The sequence below is a fragment of the Nerophis lumbriciformis genome, linkage group LG05 (genome assembly GCF_033978685.3).
Source record: "Nerophis lumbriciformis linkage group LG05, RoL_Nlum_v2.1, whole genome shotgun sequence".
Lineage (NCBI taxonomy): Eukaryota > Metazoa > Chordata > Actinopteri > Syngnathiformes > Syngnathidae > Nerophis > Nerophis lumbriciformis.
Window position 1 is genome coordinate 33,110,333 of NC_084552.2, and position 20,000 is coordinate 33,130,332.

The window sequence follows — 20,000 nt, forward strand, 5'->3', positions numbered from 1 at the left end:
GTCCATTCTATGTGTCATACTTGATCATTTCGCGATATTGCCATATTTTTGCTGAAAGGATTTAGTAAAGAACATCGACGATAAAGTTCGCAACTTTTGGTCGGTGATAAAAAAGCCTTGCCTGTACCGGAAGTAGCAGACGAGTAGCGTGACATCACAGGTTGTGGAGCTCCTCACATCTGCACATTGTTTACAATCATGGCCACCAGCAGTGAGAGTGATTCGGACCGAGAAAGCGACGATTTCCCCATTAATTTGAGCGAGGATGAAAGATTCGTGGATGAGGAAAGTGAGAGTGAAGGACTAGAGGGCAGTGGGAACGATTCAGATAGGGAAGATGCTGTGAGAGGCGGGTGGGACCTGATGTTCAGCTGGGAATGACTAAAACAGTAAATAAACACAAGACATATATATACCCTATTAGCCACAACACAACCAGGCTTATATTTAATATGCCACAAATGAATCCTGCAAAACAAACACCTCCCCCCTCCCACCAATACAACTCAAACACCTGCACAACACACTCAATCCCACAGCCCAAAGTACCGTTCACCTCCCCAAAGTTCATACAGCACATATATTTCCCCAAAGTCCCCAAAGTTACGTACGTGACATGCACATAGCGGCACGCATGTACGGGCAAGCGATCAAATGTTTGGAAGCCGCAGCTGCATGCGTACTCACGGTACCGCGTCTGCGCATCCAACTCAAAGTCCTCCTGGTAAGAGCCTCTGTTGTCCCAGTTCTCCACAGGCCAATGGTAAAGCTTGACTGACATCTTCCGGGAATGTAAACAATGAAACACCGGCTGTGTTATCCGGCACAGCAGTCAGGAGGTGCATTCTCCGGCGGGGGTGCGCTATCCGGCACAACACCTGCCGCAATACACCGCTTCCCACCTACAGCTTTCTACTTTGCTGTCTCCATTGTTCATTGAACAAATTGCAAAAGATTCACCAACACAGATGTCCAGAATACTGTGGAATTTTGCGATGAAAACAGATGACTTAATAGCTGGCCACCATGCTGTCCCAAAACGTCCTCTACAATCCGTGACGTCATGCGCAGACGTCATCATACCGAGACGTTTTCAGCAGGATATTTCGCGCAAAATTTAAAATTGCACTTTAGTAAGCTAACCCGGCCGTATTGGCATGTGTTGCAATGTTAATATTTCATCATTGATATATAAACTATCAGACTGCGTGGTCGGTAGTAGTGGGTTTCAGTAGGCCTTTAATGCCGATGTCCTAACGCATATACATACAGTACATATATATGGAAGTACCAATGATTGTGTGTGGTGGAATGTGTCCTCTGCATTTGACCCATCCCTTTGTTCACCTCCTGGGAGGTGAGGGGAGCAGTGGGCAGCAGCGGTGCCGCGCTCAGGAATCATTTTTGGTGATATAACCCCCAATTCCAAACCTTGATGCTGAGTGCCAAGCAGGGAGGTAATGGGTCCCATTTTTATAGTCTTTGGTATGACTTGGGCGGGGTTTGAACTCACAACCTACCATAGTCAAAAGCTTACAATTGTCTGTATAGGGACAAAATTGTAAGCAGTTGACAATTATAATTTTGAAAAGTTGAAAAGTTTACATTAACTGTTACTCTCTATTGAATTACAATTGTCTCACAAGACTGTTTAATGTTTAATGAGTGCTAATTTCTATTTAAATTTATTTCATACAGCAGAAGTTGCTTTGTTGGTCACGCCAAAGAAATTTAACAGTGTTAACTGCTGCCTGCCTTAAATGGCTGACTTGTGATTAGCTGATAGCATGTGTGATTTACTTGTATGTTGTGATTGCGCCACGGCGTGGCGCAGTGGAAGAGTGGCCGTGCGCGACCCGAGGGTCCCTGGTTCAATCCCCACCTAGTACCAACCTCGTCATGTCCGTTGTGTCCTGAGCAAGACACTTCACCCTTGTCCTGATGGGTGCTGGTAGCGCCTTGCATGGCAGCTCCCTCCATCAGTGTGTGAATGTGTGTGAATGGGTAAATGTGGAAGTAGTGTCAAAGCGCTTTGTGTACCTTGAAGGTAGAAAAGCGCTATACAAGTACAACCCATTTATCATTTATTGTTTGAATTTTGTGTATCAAATTGTTGTTTAAATAAAGCAAGGGGAAAAAAACTGTGATTGGTCAGCTTGTTACAACATAATTTCCGGGGTTCACATAGCCCACTTTCGCGAACGTCGTCTTCTATGGTTTTGAAGCAATGTGCACATTAAAAGTGGCCATTGTTTTAAAATGATTAGTTCCAGCTCCAACATTAAAGTGAGTGTCGCTTCCACTCCTACACACAGGAAACCGAAAACGTGTGGAAGAAAACTGCAAGTGGGTCCCGCTTGCTCATACCGAAACGAAGATTATGAATGACAGACAAGAGGCTTAATCTGTTCATGTAATTCCATTGTCGAATAAACATGCTCAAGTGCTGAGATCAATGCAAGGAGTGAGACCATTGAAAACCAGAGCCAAAGAAACAAAGACATAGCAATTTATCGATGATGGCAAAGTTATCAAGTTTGTTTTCATATATCGTTTCATTAATTGACTAATTGATTCAGTCCGGCCAACAATTGTATGACATTTTTTTATGCCTTTGGGCATCGAATTTAATGCTTTTTAATGCCATTTAAGGCCTTAATTTTTCGATGACTTTTAATAGTTCGCAGAAACCCTGTACTTTAGTACTCACCCATTTTCATCTTTGAGGTGCTGGTACAGCTCAAACCTGCTGTTGACTGAGCGTGCTCTTCCCATAAGATCCCGCCGCTTCCTGGACTTGGCGGTGATCCGATTGGTCCACATGGCGAGGAGCGAGATGGGACCTATCATGTAACAGAAATAAAATAAGATCAGGTATAATTGGAAAAAAAAACCAATAACACTGGAAAGTAAGCACTACCTATTGCTCCCTCTGCTGGCTGAACGTCATCAGTGGTCAGACGAGGCTTCTTGTTGAGGGGCTCGGGAGAGTCTGGTGAATCTTTAATCACTTCTGACTCCTGATCCTCTTTTTCCTGCAAACTCTTGACCCTATAAACAAAAATATGAGTTAGTCAGCGAACCATCTCATATGCATGCCCACTTAGGGACCTAACTGGCCTCTCTGAGTCCTTCCAGCTTTTATCCTCTACATCCTTGCTGCCGTTTTTGTCTGTCCGGTCTTCCCTCTCCTCTCTCTTCCTGCCTCTCTTCTTCCTCTCCTCCTCTTCAGGCGGTTTGCTGCGGCAGGCCACGATGCAGTCCAGGACCCTCTGGTGCCTGTCGGTGGCCCCGGCGTGCGTTTTGACCAGAGTCTCCAGCTCGTTCCACATGATTCGATACTGCTCGTCTCTACGGAGGACAAAGTTGGACATCATGAAGACAGAAGAAGATCTAAATAAATAAAGTCTAACCAAGCCAACCTCTTGGGTCCTTTGCCTCTGGAACCCACAGTGGAGATGGGAAGAGGGTCATTCTTCCTCTCCATGTCTACCAGGTTGTAAACAGTCTTCTGGCAGGTGAGGACGTCTTCGTCAGTTAGCGTCTCTTTCACAATCAGGTTAGCCAGAGGAACCACCTTGGGAAACAGGACAGGATAAGACAGGTGTACAACAGAGAGGTCATGGAGAGAGGAAGGATGTGCTCACGGCCTGCATGTTGAAAATGGTGGTCTGGGAGATGATCATAGGCCAGTAGCGTGTGTACCGCTCTAGCTGAGCCTTGGCGCGCTCTACCGGCAGCTTCCCTGAAGCGTGATGGGAGGACTCGGACACGGGAAACAGTCGGTTCTCCTTCATGAACTCCCCGAAATCCTGGAATCCATTGAAGTCATAAAATGGAACATTTCTGTTGCGTCAATGGAACATACGGTGATGCGGTAGTCAGTCACTCGGCCCCCGCAGCCCTCGCTGATGGAGGGCGGGTCCTCCAGGGTGGAGCGGTTGCTGTTGAGCACGTGCAAGAAGATCTCGCCTCCATGGCTGCTGAGCATGTGGCTGATGACCTTTGAACCGGACTTCCTGGGCTGCTCCAGCAGCACCGATCGACCTGAAGGAAGAACAACGTTGAATTTTACGCAGGGGCAAAAATAGTAATAATAAAAGTAAATTAAAAAAAAAAAAAAGTTTTTTTTTTGCTTACCGTTGAGGAGAAAGTTGGTCAAACACGACGACGGACGACTGTTGACATCAGTGGGAGAAATGCGATAAGCTCCTGTGCAGTAATGCAGTTCTGAAAGGGGAAAACAATTAGGCACTTTAAGTTCTGATTATTAGCATCCCTGGTCTCAACTTACCGATGGTGATGGTTCTCGGCGTGCACCACTTTAGTGTGACCGTTTCCTTTAGTCCGTTTTCACGCGTGCTTGTGCCAGCCATGTGCAAATCTCCTGTGCAACAAAAAAGAATGAGATGGCCTTCTATCATTATACCTCTCACATTTGAACCCAGTATATCAAAATAAATGAAAATTGGAGTAGTCCTTGTACAGCTGATATTGCAGTATAGACTCTCTGATCCACTGAAAATAACAACACAAGTTAGTACCAAGATAATTGTGTCTGTTAATGGTTTGGGGCTGCATGAGTGCTGCCGGAACTGGCAAAGCCGCGGATTATTGAGGGGAAACTGTGACATTGTGAAGCAGAAACGTGGTTTTCCAACAAGCTCAAGCTCAAGGACACGTCCAAGAAGATGAAGTGCCTTGCTGAGGAAGGTGAAGGTGATAAAGTAGGTCTCCTCCACACCTGAACACAATTGAGCACCAAACAAAAAGGTGGAAGAGGATTCCAATAACGTGTGCAAGTCTAGTGAACTTCATGTCCAAGAGGATTATGGCAATGCTAAGACAATAATGTTCACACTAATTATTCACACTATTTGACAGGTTCACAATATATTTACACAATGAGGCAGTGTGTGGACTCTTTCAGTGGACAGTAAGGCTCAATTCGAATTCTCCCTCCTCCAACTCCCTTCTTCTACTTGACCCTGCCTTCGCTCTAGCATCTACTGCCATGGCAAAGTATTGCGAATACGCCCCTATGCGTACGGACGTTGGTTGAGTCTTGCTACGTCATCAACCCTCGCCGTTTGCCAGGAGTTGGCAAACGGCATTTGTCACAGATGACAAATGTTTGTTTACATTCAAGATGCGGTCACACACGATGTTCAGCTTTGTTTGTGCTCTTCTTATTTTTTTCCCCGCCTGTCTGTATTAAGAAGAAGACCGTTAAGAACAGGGAATCTTATCCTTTTTGACCTCGGGGCCCAACTGTTCCATGACAGAGGAACCCGGGGCCCACTCAAATATTATCACAACATTTTTTTTTTATACATACGATTATGTTGTGCAAATATAAATAAACTAAATGAATAATGAATATGTTTTTTAACTAAACTGTCAATAAAGTTAAAGTGAAATGAAAATACAGCTTCACCACTTTAGTCATATTTTTTGTGCTTAATAAACTTCTTAATGACTTTAGCTCCAGACTTCTTCTGTTTGTTTGAGATTGTCATTCCACTGCAAAAAAGAGCTGACAAAATATAAGATAAAAAGACTATATTTTAGGAAAAAAATGCTCAAAACTCGTGAAATTATATGTCCATGCAGCTAGTTAATGTTATTTGGTAAAATATCCAAGGGCGGAGCAGGAGTATTCACATTGAGCCTAAATCTATACTGCTATACCAGCTGTACACTGACTACGGTACTCTAAAGTGTATTCTTTCCTGTATTATTGTTCCTCGAGAAGCTATCATGAAAGAATGGCGTACATTTTACTAGGGACAACAAATGGGTTCGAAAGTGGGGGTGAAACAATTGGCTTGAGTACAGGGGGCGTGGTTTGAAGGATTCAAGGCATGTTTTTTCTTTTTATCCTTTTAAAAAAAAAAAATCTGTATACAACAATTTAAATACTATTTGACTAAAAGCTAAATATATTTAAATGTATGTTTTAGATTATTAGGAATATATGATAAACAATCTATTTATTTTGAGTGCAAAATTAACAACAGAGGAAACAATTGTGGAGTATCCACAAATAATATATATAAATATATATACACACATATATGGACATATACATACATGCATGTATATACTGTGATATATTATATATATATATATATATATATATATATATATACATATATGTGTGTATGTATGTATATATATATATATATACACACAGATATATACATTTATAAACTAACATACACATTAACACCAGCAGGTTACACACATATATATATAGCACATATATACATATATATTCACACATATTCATATATACACAAATATTTTATATATATATATATATATATATATATATATATATATATATACACACATTTATAAACTAACATACACATTAACACCAGCAGGTTACACTATGAATGGTTATACATAGTTTATTATTTGCGCACTATTGACTAATGATGCACCAAAATTTTGGCCGGAATAAGACTTTAATCACCAGGACTGCGCTTTCAAAACCGAATGTTGTGATGACGAAAGCAATACGTACACGGTTGTCTGGAACGGAGGCAGCGTGTCCCCGCTGTGTACGTACTTTAATATATTTGAGATATACCTGCGGAGAGCGATCTTCACAATTTAAGATGACATTGGCTGCTTTTAATGAGAGAAAGGCTCCCAGCAGCGCTAAGCAAGTATGACGTCAGGCTCTCAGCAGCTCGAGTCACTTTTTGTCGCGGACATGGAGCGACAGAAGTAAAGAGTCTCTAAACACAAGTACAGTCTCGAATAACACCAGAAATAAATGCTGGATTTGTTGCCAGTCCTTTTTATTAAAAAAGAGTAACTAAAAGGATTGGAAAAATCGCTAAAAAAAATAAAAAATCAACAAAGTACATTGTACGATAAGCAGCAACAATTTAAAAATAGAACAAAACAATATTATGTAAGAAAAAAATGTATATATTAATGCTATACTTAAAAACAGATTTGTTTTAAATGTATATTCACATTTTGTGTTCTATTTGAAGAATATATGCATCATAGCAAATCCTGTGATGACATCATATTGACCAGGCCCGCACCGCCACAGGTATTTTGGCAATATAGGAGAAACCCTGATGTATGTATGTATGTACATATACACATACATATATATATACACACACAATGTATGTATATGTATAAATTATAAATAAATAAATGGGTTATACTTTTATAGCGCTTTTCTACCTTCAAGGTACTCAAAGCGCTTTGACAGTATTTCCACATTCACCCATTCACACACACATTCACACACTGATGGCGGGTGCTGCCATGCAAGGCGCTAACCAGCAGCCATCAGGAGCAAGGGGTGAAGTGTCTTGCCCAAGGACACAACGGACGTGACTAGGATGGTAGAAGGTGGGGATTGAACCCCAGTAACCAGGAACCCTCCAAATGCTGGCACGGCCACTCTACCAACTTCGCCACGCCGTATGTATGTTTATTAATAAATTAAATTTAAAGGACATTTCATTTATTTTATTTTTTTACTAGTTTAACAACAATTGGTTTTATTATCCATCATAAAGATCAGTCTCCTGCAAACCCTTGTGACTCGCATTTGACCATTAATTGGTCAGCCCTAGAAAGCCAATGCATGCATGTTACTCACCACTTTTGAAGAACTCCAGGTGAGCGTCCCTGTGATGCAGAAGCTCCACGTCGTAATTGGCAGACGTGTTGGCGTGCTGCTCTTCCTACGCGCCCACAGATGAGACAGAAACACACAGAAAGTGTTCTAAAAAATTGTGAAGCATGCGTTCTACACACACACGCACAAACACTGCTGATTTCATGTTCCAGTAATGGAAGGTTGATTTACACTTGAGGGGGGGATGCTAAACGCTAACTATCTAGAGTTGATGGGCAAGATAACACAGTGGGGCTGGAGTAGGGAACACACTTGGGCAAACAGGATGAAGAAGAGGCAACGTTGGTCATGTTTGGACACAAGTCCTCGTACACTGGAGGCAATTTACCATCATGACTACTTTGAAATTGTCCTTACGAGACCACAGTTGCCTGCACACTCATGACAGTGAACGACGAGGCGAGAGCCTTTTTGCAAGACACAACATACAGTAACACACACGACACACGGCTTTGGGACTCTGCGCCTTTTGTGTGTGAATTGAGTACTAACCTGGTCGCAAACATTTAATGTGGGCTAGCAAAACAGAAAATACAGCATGAAACCAGCAGCAGGGTTCAGTCAGATTTACAAAGGAGGGGGAAAGGAAAACGATGAAGTGGTTGGAGGTGAGGAAGGATATTGCGCGTAAAGCAAGCGAAAAGAAAGGAGAAAAAAAAGCCATCAATGAAAAGAGAAATGTAGAAATGAGCGGTGCACTGCATGCAGCTGATGACAAGGAAGGTGAAGATGGTGCTCACCTTCATGGGGATGTTAGTGATGGTGGTGGAGGCCAAGTCAAAGTGCTGCTGGACTAGAATGTTGAGCTTGCTGGCCAAGTGCCTCCCTGCGCGCACGCTGTGGACCTCACTTGTAAGTAGCGACGAGATCTGACGGAAAGGAAGACGGCTTGAATCGAACGAAGACATAATGACATACAAACGTTCTAGCAAGTACCTCTTTCTTGGGACGGTCGGACACCAGCGTGTCCTCGCCCTGAGGGTGAATGTGAATGAGGACCAGCTCACACTGCTGGATGCCCATCAGCCTGAAGGAGGCGACAAAGTTCAGCTTATGGTATGAACGTTTCCTCATGTTATCAAATCAAATCAAATCAACTTTATTTATAATAGGACTGAACTAACCTGTCTGAGCCTGCTGCCAGCTTGTTTTGCTCCAAGATGGTCTCCTGGATGCAGTCTTCCAGCATGCGCACGTGAGTGTCACTGCAAAAATATATTACTACAACACCCCATTGTTGAAAAAAACAATACTTACTTACACGTGAGATTATTTTCCATAATTATATATTATAATTAATAATTATATTTATATATAGATATATACACACACATACATAAATACATGTATATATAAATATATACTTTAATTTGTATTATTGTACAGTGCTACACATATACTAAAGCACCTGTTATTAAAAACTAACTATAAAAAAGAGGGCTGTCAAAAATAACGAGTTAACTTAACCGCGGATGGAAACATGAAAGGTGTGTCGCTATAAATCAGTGATCAGATTAACAATATGTCAGTGCAAAAATGATTGATAGGTATGGACTCACTGACTCAGTTCACTTCAAAATGAAAGTACTAAACTGCAAATCATGCATTTAAGTACCGGTAGAACATTTTTAAAATGTACCTGTATGACATTCTGACAATAAAAATTAATTTGTTTGAAAATATTGGGCATGTTTTTTAAGATAATTTAAATTATCCAACCTAGGAATAACCTGTGAACTAATCACGATTAATCGAAATTCAAGTGTGATGAATCCAATCTAAAACACTTACAAATGTTGCATTTGACAGCACTAATAAAAATATAATTTTACACCTAAATATTTCAGAAATACTTCAAGAACATAAACCATAAACCAAAAGATGATTCTACATGCTAAAAGTTGTACTTTAAAAAAAAAAATATATAATAGTGTTATATTGTTTAACTTGTTATTAAAATTACATGCTTAAACACATTCATTAAATCATGTGTTATTTAAAACTGTAAAAATAAAAATAACAACTACCAGTACTGTTTAATATTCAAACATGTTTAAACTAAACCATGTGTAATGGAATGTGTAAATATAAGTCATATCATTAATAAAATATTGACATAAACCTTAAATTGGGCAGAAGTTTGATACATTATTGTATGTTTGAATTATTCATTATTTTAGAACAGTAATTATAAGTGTTTAAACAAGTCTTTTGGCTACCACATCACCTTTTGTCTTTTTAACTGATGCTAACATCAACAACTTGAGCCGCACTTCTTTCCTTCCACTGTGCAGATGTCAGGTGATCGCCTTACCTTTTGGCATTAGTCAGACAGATAACTCGACCTCTGTTCACCACCCGCTCCACCGTGTCCATGAGATCAATGCGCTTCTCGTGCTGCAGCTCGGTGATTTTGCACAGCGACTCCACGGCGGCGACCAGACCGTGCAAGATGCTGCAGCACTCAGGGTCCTCGCGTGGGTTAGGAGGCCCAACGGCTGCCAAAGCCGACATTAGCTGTCAAGATCCACAAACCACGTTAAACCCAGATTCCGATCTAACAAAGGTCTTAACTCATTCTCCTTCTATGCCACATCAATATGGAATGCACTCCCAACAGGTGTAAAAGAAAGTGCATCTCTATCCTCCTTCAAAACCGCACGTAAAGAACACCTCCAGGCAACTGCAACCCTAGACTAACACCCTCCCCCCACCACATCCTACCTCCCCGGATTGTAAATAATCAAATGTATATACTTGTTCTTATGCTTTCTGAGCTCACTATGTTCACTGCTCGCTGTACATATCCTATCAAGTCAGACCTACACTGTTTCAATGTCCATTTCTCAGATGATATAATTGTTGATGACTGAAGTGCTTATATCAGCCAAACCCCCGGATTGTAAATAATTCAATGTATATACTCTGATGATTAACTTGTGTGATGACTGTATTATGCTGATAGTATATATTTGTACCATGAATTGATTAACGTGGCTTAAACAAGTTGAAAAACGTATTCAGGTGTTACCATTTAGTGGTCAATTGTACGGAATATGTGCTGTACTGTGCAATCTACTAATAAAAGTTTCAATCAATCAATCAAAGATGTGGAGTAATAGCACATCACTACATGGTCCATTGTATACAATATGCTCTTTAAGGGTAGAAAACAACCTCATGAGTGCTTTGGTTGTCACGCTTCCAGCTATTCAAGATGTGGAACTCTGAGTCGCTCACAATGTAATTTATCTGTAAAGAGAACAAATATGAATACAAGCACACTAGTACTCATGCTATGATGCAGAATCTAACCAATTTGTCCACTGGGTAAATATCATATAGGATCCGGCAGTACTCCATGGAGCACTCCACAGCACAGGTCCAGAGCGACTTGGACACTGGGGCCAAAGGGATGACTCCCTGGGCTCGGCTTTTGGTCAAAAGATCACATTCCACCTGCTGACGACTGGACTCAGCCATGTAGGGACAGTGGTCCACCACAAAGACGGTCTTGTGAGACACGGCAAACATCTTCATTTTTGATTCGCCTGCAGGGAGCGATGATCTGTAAGGACAGTGACACAAATGTGAAATATAAAATACTATAAAGCACACATATGACATGTTTGCATGGATGCTAACTCACGCTAGAAAATCTTGTCCAACGCTTCTCGGTCAGGAAATAGTCGCTTCAAACATGGTGATATATTTTACACAGATATATACTGTACAGATACAATCTACCTCTCTACAAAACCCACGATTAATTTAGTCACTGTTTGGACATGAGAATGATGACCGACCAAAACCCATAAGCAGGCTAACGTCACACTACATGCTAAAGGAAGGAGACAAGCGGCTAACGCGCTCGTCAACGCTACGCTGGCAGGCTGATTTTGTTTTTTTTCTCTATCACTTTTATTGCCAGCTACAAGTGAATACTTAGCGCGATAATAAATATGTTCGTTTCATGCCACTTCCCCATGATAGTGTCCAAACAGCCTTGAGTCGGCTTTAGCCTGTACACACAATACTCCAGTTAAGAAAGCCAGGATTGTTGTTAGCGGAAATATGGGTAACTGTGGTCCGTCACGCATTATCTTTCCCCAAAGTTCCGGTTTAGAGATTCCTAGCGGAAGTGTGCTGCACATTTGTATTGTAAATTGTTATTTTTATTGGAGACCTGTAAATAGTTTTAGATGAGCCCTTTTAAAAGATAATTATATATATATATATATACATGTATAATTTTTTTCATGTAGACTTTAATCTCATACGTATTGTCTCTTATAATTGCTTTTACTCTATTTAACAGTTTTGGGTTGTATGACAATTGTTTGAATTTTATTTATTATGTTAATTGCTCGGCCGGCCTGATCTGGAACATTGGAGCAATGTTGGATTTTAATTATATTGGAAGTTCCTCAATTTGTTTGTGTATGGATGTTCATTGTTCAATTAAAAAAAAAAAACACAGGAAAAAAAGAAAAACATTTGTATCGTACATATATCCATCCATTTTTGTCACCGCTTGTCCCCCCCGGGCTCGCGGGGGGTGCTGGAGCCCATCTCAGCTGCATTCGGCCGGAAGGCGGGGTACAAACTGATAGCATTACAAAATAATAACGAAATAAATATAATTATATGACAAGCAGAAAATATACACATTTTCAATACTTGAAATTACAATTGCACTGTTTGTCACCTTGGGTGTCCTATGATCAAAATTCAAAATTTTCTTTAACTTCTTATCAATCCTAAAAAAAAAAAAAAATACATTAAAAAAAAAAATAAAAAAAAATATATATATATATATATACCGGTATATATGTATATATATATATATACAGGTAAAAGCCAGTAAATTAGAATATTTTGAAAAACTTGATTTATTTCAGTAATTGCATTCAAAAGGTGTAACTTGTACATTCTATTTATTCATTGCACACAGATTGATGCATTCAAATGTTTATTTCATTTAATTTTGATGATTTGAAGTGGCAACAAATGAAAATCCAAAATTACGTGTGTCACAAAATTTGAATATTACTTAAGGTTAATACAAAAAACCTTAAGATGACATGGCACCCCAAACCATCACTGATGGTGGAAACTTTACACTAGACTTCAGGCAACGTGGATCCTGTGCCTCTCCTGTCTTCCTCCAGACTCTGGGACCTCGATTTCCAAAGGAAATGCAAAATTTGCATGGTTGGGTGATGGTTTGGGGTGCCATGTCATCTGCTGGTGTCGGTCCACTCTGTTTCCTGAGATCCAGGGTCAACGCAGCCGTCTACCAGCAAGTTTTAGAGCACTTCATGCTTCCTGCTGCTGACCTGCTCTATGGAGATGGAGATTTCAAGTTCCAACAGGACTTGGCGCCTGCACACAGCGCAAAATCTATCCGTGCCTGGTTTACGGACCATGGTATTTCTGTTCTAAATTGGCCCGCCAACTCCCCTGACCTTAGCCCCATAGAAAATCTGTGGGGTATTGTGAAAAGGAAGATGCAGAATGCCAGACCCAAAAACGCAGAAGAGTTGAAGGCCACTATCAGAGCAACCTGGGCTCTCATAACACCTGAGCAGTGCCAGAAACTTATCGACTACATGCCACGCCGCATTAACGCAGTAATTGAGGCAAAAGGAGCTCCAACCAAGTATTGAGTATTGTACATGCTCATATTTTTCATTTTCATACTTTTCAGTTGGCCAACATTTCTAAAAATCCCTTTTTTGTATTAGCCTTAAGTAATATTCTAATTTTGTGACACACGGAATTTTGGATTTTCATTTGTTGCCACTTCAAATCATCAAAATTAAATGAAATAAACATTTGAATGCATCAGTCTGTGTGCAATGAATAAATATAATGTACAAGTTACACCTTTTGAATGCAATTACTGAAATAAATCAAGTTTTTCAAAATATTCTAATTTACTGGCTTTTACCTGTATATATATATATATACAAATACAAATAGTATACATGTGTATATATTTATGTAGGGATATATATATATATATACAGTATATATCCATCCATTTTCTACCGCTTGTCCCTTTTGAGGTTGCGGGGGGGTGCTGGAGCCTATCTCAGCTGCATTTGGGCGGAAGGCGGGGTACAGCCTGGACAAGTCGCCACCTCATCGCAGGGCCAACACACACACACACACACATATATATATATATATATATATATGTATGTATATATATATATATACATACACATATATGTGTGTTTTTTAAAAACAAATAAGAGGTCAATTGCACTGCTAAACCCCAAATAAAAACACAGATAAATAAAATGAATAAAAAGGTGAAAAGCAATGAAATACAAGAGAGCTAAAATATATATTTTAAAAGGAATGTAAATATTCTCAGCAAAGAGAACTTGTGTTCTGAACTTAAATGTCACACATTTAAGCCTTAAAATGAACTTTGTTTCAAAAATCGCCATATGTCTGACCAAGCAGCCCAACAATGCAGCGCACTGATTCTCTTAGATGTCAGAGGTCGCTGTGTCTCCAAGGCAACAGACAGGCCAGCCTGATGATGAATTTCTGCACTAATGTATGTAATATGTGGCCTTACTCATAATGGCTGTGCAGGGTCTCCTGGGGAAGGAAAGGAAGTGAGTCACTGCTTGTTGACCGTGCGCCTACTTAAAAAAAAAAAAAAAAAAGTTAACTTCTGACTGTACTTCTCATAAAAGTAAGCGTCAATTCAAAGTATTCTGTCAAAAAGGCTCTGATTTAGGTGATAAGCCCCATTGCTCAGTGAAGACTTGGAAAGAAGCATCAAACAAAAAGATGTGCCTTCTGTCAGGAAAGAAAAGTAATGATGAGAATTTTCTTAAGTGTTAAAGTGAAGTTAATGCATGAAATGAAGATGACAAAGGCTCTTTTAAGTTTCGACTTTTTATTGTTGTGAAAACACAGCTGGTAAGACTGGAAGGCATGTTTGCACAATGTTAAATTGTATTCTAATGAAGTCAAATACTTAAGTATATTTGGTCGACTAATAATGCTGCAAAGTTGACACAATCACATGCACAACAAATATTGAGTGAATAATGATTACGTTTACAAATATCTTTTTCATGGTTATCACATTTTGTACAAATAAAATGATTTTACTATTCTGTTCCATAATTGCATCAAAAAAGGAAAAGAAGTGAGAAATATTGTTAAGATTAAGAAGCAAGAAGAGGTTTAGTATTCATCGATGCCCTCCTCTTCCTCGTCGTACTTCCTCTTGAGGGAGAGTTTTTTCTGCTTGTTCCTGTGCCTGCGTTTTGCAGCCAAGTCCGGGTCGGCCTCCCTGGCATGCACCTGCTCGTGGTTCTTCAGGAGGCCCGGGACCGAGAAGCCCTTCCCGCACGTGTCGCAGGTCCAGGGCTTCTTGCACGAGTGTGTCCTCTTGTGGACGTTGAGGTGTGACGCCAGCTTGTACGTCTTGCCGCACACGTCGCAGCTGAACGGGCGCTCGTTGGTGTGCAGGCGGATGTGGACCTTCAGGTTCCCCACTTGGGTGAAGCTCTTCTCGCATATGGAGCAGCGGTACGGCCTCTCTCGGGTGTGGATCCTCAGGTGGACCCTCAGGCAGTACTTACTGGAAAACTTCTTCTGGCACACCGGGCAGGGGATCTTTGCTTTGGGGACGTGGTCCTGCTGGTGCCTCTTCAGGTCAGACAAGTAGACAAAGGTCTTCCCGCACTGAGAGCAAAGGTACTGGCGGTCTCCGATGTGGTAGCCCATGTGTCGCTTCAGCAGGCTGGGAACCAGGAAGCGCTTCCCGCAGCGCTCACACATGTGCGGGCGGTCTCTGGTGTGCCAGCGCTCGTGGTTGGCGAGCTTGAAGGCGGTGGGGAAGCTCTTGTTGCAGTGCTTGCAGGGGAAGGTCATCTGGCTGGTGTGGCACTCCATGTGCCGCTTGAAGTACGTGGACTGCGTGAAGCCCTTGTTGCACACGTCGCAGTAGAACGGCTTCTGGCCGCTGTGCGCCAGCATGTGCTTGCTCAGACTCTGCAGCTTGGCGAAGCATTTGCCGCACTGGCCGCATGCGTACGGCCGTGCCGTGCTGTGCGTCTTTAGGTGATTGTTGAGGAAGGCCTGGGTGCGGAAACTCTTGTTGCACGACGTGCACACGAAGGGCTTCTCACCCGTGTGAATGCGCTCGTGGTCCACTAGCTTGGACTGGTAGGGGAAGCTCTTGTCACACATGCTGCAGTTGAACCTGTCGGCCGGCGGTTTGATCTGCTTCTTCCTTCTGATGCTGGGTCTGCTGTAGTCGTCGTGGCTCAGCCTGTCAGGGGGGAGTGGCGGAAGAGCCGGGAGAGAGATGGTGTTGGTGGCGATCTTAGACACCCACTGATGCAGGGTGACTCTCTGAGTCTTTTGTCCGTCTTTGGTCAAGGTGGTACTTGGGGAGGCTGGGACCTTTTTGATAGGAACCGGAATCACCCTAAAGGGGATGGGCTTCAGGGGGGTTCGATTAGAGGCTTCCGCTAGCGGCGTGGCAGAAGCGGGCGGCTCCTGCGGGGCGCTTTTCTCCTGGTCTGGCTGGTCATCAGAGACCACCGCAGCTTCACTATCTGCCGCTTTATCCACGGGGGCTTCCACGCGATCAGACTCGTCCGATATGGCGCCTGGGTCGTCGTGGTCGGCGTTTGGCGGGCTCACGATTGGAGGGATCGCCACGGGCGGCTTCGGAGGCGGCGCTTCGACGGGCTTGGGTCGGAAGGAAAGCGAGGATAACACACAGTCGCCAACTGAAGATGAGATGGTTGCTGCGGAAATGAAGAAGTTTTCTATCATTACCGTTGATTAGCCAACTACCTGAATATAATACGCTTGTTTTTGTCTGATAAAAAACGTGTTTTGTCAAATCGGAGGTGATAAATAAAACAGACTTTACTTACAAAAACTTAGCAAACAAGCGAAAATGCTCTTTCTAAAATAATGCTAATCAATTATGTAAATGGATTTTAATCTTTTTTGTTGTTATTTCATGTTAGAAAAAAGGTGTGATCTTACATTGGGTCAACATTTCCTACCTTTACCAGAGAGGAGCCCCTTGGACTGCTGGTACAGGAGCAGGCTCTTCAGGCGGGCACCTTCAGGCATAAAGCCTCCACACGCTTGCAGCACCGCAGGATCTGATGAGATCATGGCGCTCAGCTGGAGGTAGAAAAAAGATGACTGAGAAGTTCCATGGCGTGTCAAGTGACCACAACTACATGTGAGGCGGGTCATGTGACCACTACTACCCGGGAATGGGGTCATGTGGCCAAACCTAACCAGGATGCAGGTGATAGGATCACACCTACCTGGGAGGCAGGTCATGTGACCACACCTACCAGAGAAACGGGTCATGTGACCACACCTACCTATTATGCGGCTCAATGACCACACCTACATGGGAAGCGGGTCATGAGAACACACCTACCCAGGAAGCGGGTCATGTGAACACACCTACTTGTTAGGCGGCTCATGTGACCACACCTACATGTTAGGCGAGTCATGTGGCAACACCTACCTGGGAGGCGGTACACAACTACCTGGGAGGCGGTACATTTGACCACACCTACCCAGGAGGCGGGTTATGTGACCACACCTACTCAGGAGGCGGGTCATGTGACCTCACCTATCTATTAGGTGGCTCATGTGACCACACCAACATGTTAGGCGGCTCATGTGACCACACCTACCTGGAAGGTGGGTCATGTGACAACACCTACATGTTAGGTGGCTAATGTGACCACAACTACCTTTGAGGCGGGTCATGTGACCACACCTACCCAAGATGCTGGTCATGTGACTACACCTACCCGGGAGGCGGCTCATTTGACCACACCTACCCGGGAGGCGGGTCATGTGACCACACCTACCTCTAAGGCAGCTCATGTGACCACGCCTACCCGGGAGGCGGGTCATGTGACCCACGCCTACCTGTTAGGCGGCTAATGTGACCACACCTACCCGGGAAGGCGTTAATGCGACCACACTTACCCGGGAAGGGGCTAAAGCGACCACACCTACCCGGGAAGGTGCTAAAGCGACCACACCTACCCGGGAGGGGGATCACGTGACCACACTTACCTGGGAGAGGTTGGGAACAGGAAGAAGTTGCTCCAACTTGCAGACCAAGCCGGCGGTAAGCGTCTGCAGCGCCGTGTCGAACTTGGTGCCATATTGAAGTGGGAACACTTCCTGTGTGTGGAGGAACACTGACACGGTTAACATGGATATCATCCATACATTTTCATCCTTTCTGTTCCAAATAGCCACCATGTCAGTGAACTGCCCAATATGCCTATAGACTAATACAAACTAATTCTATGACTATTTGGGAGACTTTTTGTAGCTAAATAAAAAACAGTAAATAAACCATTTTTTAATCTTAATTTTATAGTAGCTAATATCTCAGTTACATCTAACGCAGGGGTCTCAAACTCAATTTACCTGGGGGCCACCGGATGCAGAAACTGGGTGAGGCTGGGCCGCAAGAAAAGATGTCTTAAAAAAATCTAACATGCACTTTTTAATGAATTCACCTTTTTTGAATGGCTATCCAACATAACATACTGTTCTTGCCAATATGTGTGTGTGGGGGGGCAGGGTTGGGGGGGGGGGGAGCGGGGTTTGGTGGTAGCGGGGTGTATATTGCAGCCCGGAAGAGTTAGGGCTGCATGGGATTCTGGGTATTTGTTCTGTTGTGTTTATGTTGTGTTACGGTGCGGATGTTCTCCCGAAATGTGTCTGTCATTCTTGTTTGGTGTGGGTTCAGTGTGGCGCATATTTGTAACAGTGTTAAACTTGTTTATACGGCCACCCTCAGTGTGACCTGTATGGCTGTTGACCAAGTATGTCTTGCAGTCACTTACGTGTGTGTACAGAAGCCAAATACAACATGTGACTGGGCTGGCACGCTGTTTGTACAGGTTGTAGAGGGCGCTAAAGGCAGTGACATCACGGCACGCCCTTAATATTGTTGTTTGGGTGAAGACATTCGAGAGAATGGTTGCCAAGAAATTCGGCAGTCTCCCGGAAAAATTGGGAGGGTTGGCAAGTATGACGCTGTCAAGCGCCATTCATATAAAACTCGCGGGCCGCACTAATATTACATTGTTATATTAAGGTGCGGGCCGCAAAATAACGTCTCGCGGGCTGCAATTGGCCCGTAGGCCGCGTGTCTGAGACCCCTGATCTAACGGCTCAAGTCTTAAACTGCAAGAAATAATTATGTGAGTTTAAAAGCAAATATTAAAATGATCTATATGTACCGGTACATTTATTTAATTTATAGAGTCTAATTCTGTATGTTCAATCTGCCAAATCTAAGGACTTTTCAAAAAATCCCTTTCAAATAAGAAGAAGTAATTCGAGGAGATTCAAAAAATATTGTCACTAAATATTAATACAATTACAATTTAAAAAAGTATTACTACTGCACAAACTATTCGCTCTAGAAATTATAATACAATAAAACTAATGTTTTTTATGGTATATGGTAAATGGGTTATACTTGTATAGCGCTTTTCTACCTTCAAGGTACTCAAAGCGCTTTGACACTATTTCCACATTCACACACACATTCACACACTGATGGCGGGAGCTGCCATGCTAGGTGCTAACCATGACCCATCAGAAGCAAGGGTGAAGTGTCTTGCTCAAGGACACAACGGACATGACGAGGTTGGTAGAAGGTGGGGATTGAACCAGGAACCCTCAGGTTGCTGACATGGCCACTCTCCCAACGGCGCCACACCGTCCCCATATTAAAATAATTACAGTAAACTTATGCAAAATTGAATACATACTGTGAAGAAATTATATGTATTTGTCTATTCCTGCTGCTGTGATAATTGTGATGCTTTACAAGACTTTAGGGCCTCAGGTTTTGCTTTACATTGTATGTTCATTGTTTTCATTTTGTGGATGTGCAAATGAAAAAATAAAAATACATATACATTTTTGTATTACCAAATATGTCACAGAAAAATTTATTTTAAAAATAAAGATAATTTTTACACTGAAGTACCAAATTTGTCACAACCTGAATTATGGGAGTTTTAAGATTGATAGCAAAAATTATGTGAAAAATATTGAAATAATGTCTAAAGAGACATCCTTTTTATAGTGCTTAATACAATCTACCATGGGTACATATTTGCATATTATTCACATATTTGTACCTTAAAGAAGTGTTTCCTCTCTGTGGGGCTTTTCAGCAGATTCTGGACCAGTACCATGAAGTTTGTCTGACATTTTTCCACTTCTGCATCCTTTTGTGACACATTATGGCATTTAAAAAAAG

General features: G+C 42.2%; 2 protein-coding genes across 3 annotated transcripts in view; both read right to left on the bottom strand.

The window, feature by feature from the left end:
- The window catches only part of ints13 (integrator complex subunit 13), a 12,282-nt gene extending 489 nt beyond the window's left edge, over positions 1–11,793 (bottom strand). The window contains exons 1-17 of one of the 2 annotated variants that reach the window (XM_061960729.1): positions 11,328–11,793; positions 10,994–11,246; positions 10,856–10,930; positions 9,993–10,195; positions 8,803–8,883; positions 8,615–8,705; positions 8,419–8,547; positions 8,171–8,194; positions 7,640–7,724; positions 4,295–4,387; positions 4,141–4,230; positions 3,869–4,047; positions 3,648–3,812; positions 3,423–3,577; positions 3,121–3,351; positions 2,921–3,051; positions 2,711–2,843 (exon numbers count right to left, since the gene is read on the bottom strand). In XM_061960729.1, coding sequence (XP_061816713.1) covers positions 2,711–2,843; positions 2,921–3,051; positions 3,121–3,351; positions 3,423–3,577; positions 3,648–3,812; positions 3,869–4,047; positions 4,141–4,230; positions 4,295–4,387; positions 7,640–7,724; positions 8,171–8,194; positions 8,419–8,547; positions 8,615–8,705; positions 8,803–8,883; positions 9,993–10,195; positions 10,856–10,930; positions 10,994–11,218 — 2,090 coding nt within the window. In that variant the 5' untranslated portion in view covers positions 11,219–11,246; positions 11,328–11,793. The remainder of the gene's footprint in view (positions 1–2,710; positions 2,844–2,920; positions 3,052–3,120; positions 3,352–3,422; positions 3,578–3,647; positions 3,813–3,868; positions 4,048–4,140; positions 4,231–4,294; positions 4,388–7,639; positions 7,725–8,170; positions 8,195–8,418; positions 8,548–8,614; positions 8,706–8,802; positions 8,884–9,992; positions 10,196–10,855; positions 10,931–10,993; positions 11,247–11,327) is intronic. The other variant, XM_061960733.1, reaches the window with a different exon arrangement.
- Positions 11,794–14,599: 2,806 nt separating this feature from the next.
- Positions 14,600–20,000, bottom strand: part of LOC133606614 (uncharacterized) — an 8,908-nt gene continuing 3,507 nt past the window's right edge. Inside the window, exons 4-7 of the mRNA XM_061960727.2 lie at positions 19,879–19,968; positions 17,783–17,893; positions 16,738–16,861; positions 14,600–16,470 (exon numbers count right to left, since the gene is read on the bottom strand). Of these exons, the coding sequence (XP_061816711.1) occupies positions 14,894–16,470; positions 16,738–16,861; positions 17,783–17,893; positions 19,879–19,968 (1,902 nt within the window). The 3' untranslated portion in view covers positions 14,600–14,893. The remainder of the gene's footprint in view (positions 16,471–16,737; positions 16,862–17,782; positions 17,894–19,878; positions 19,969–20,000) is intronic.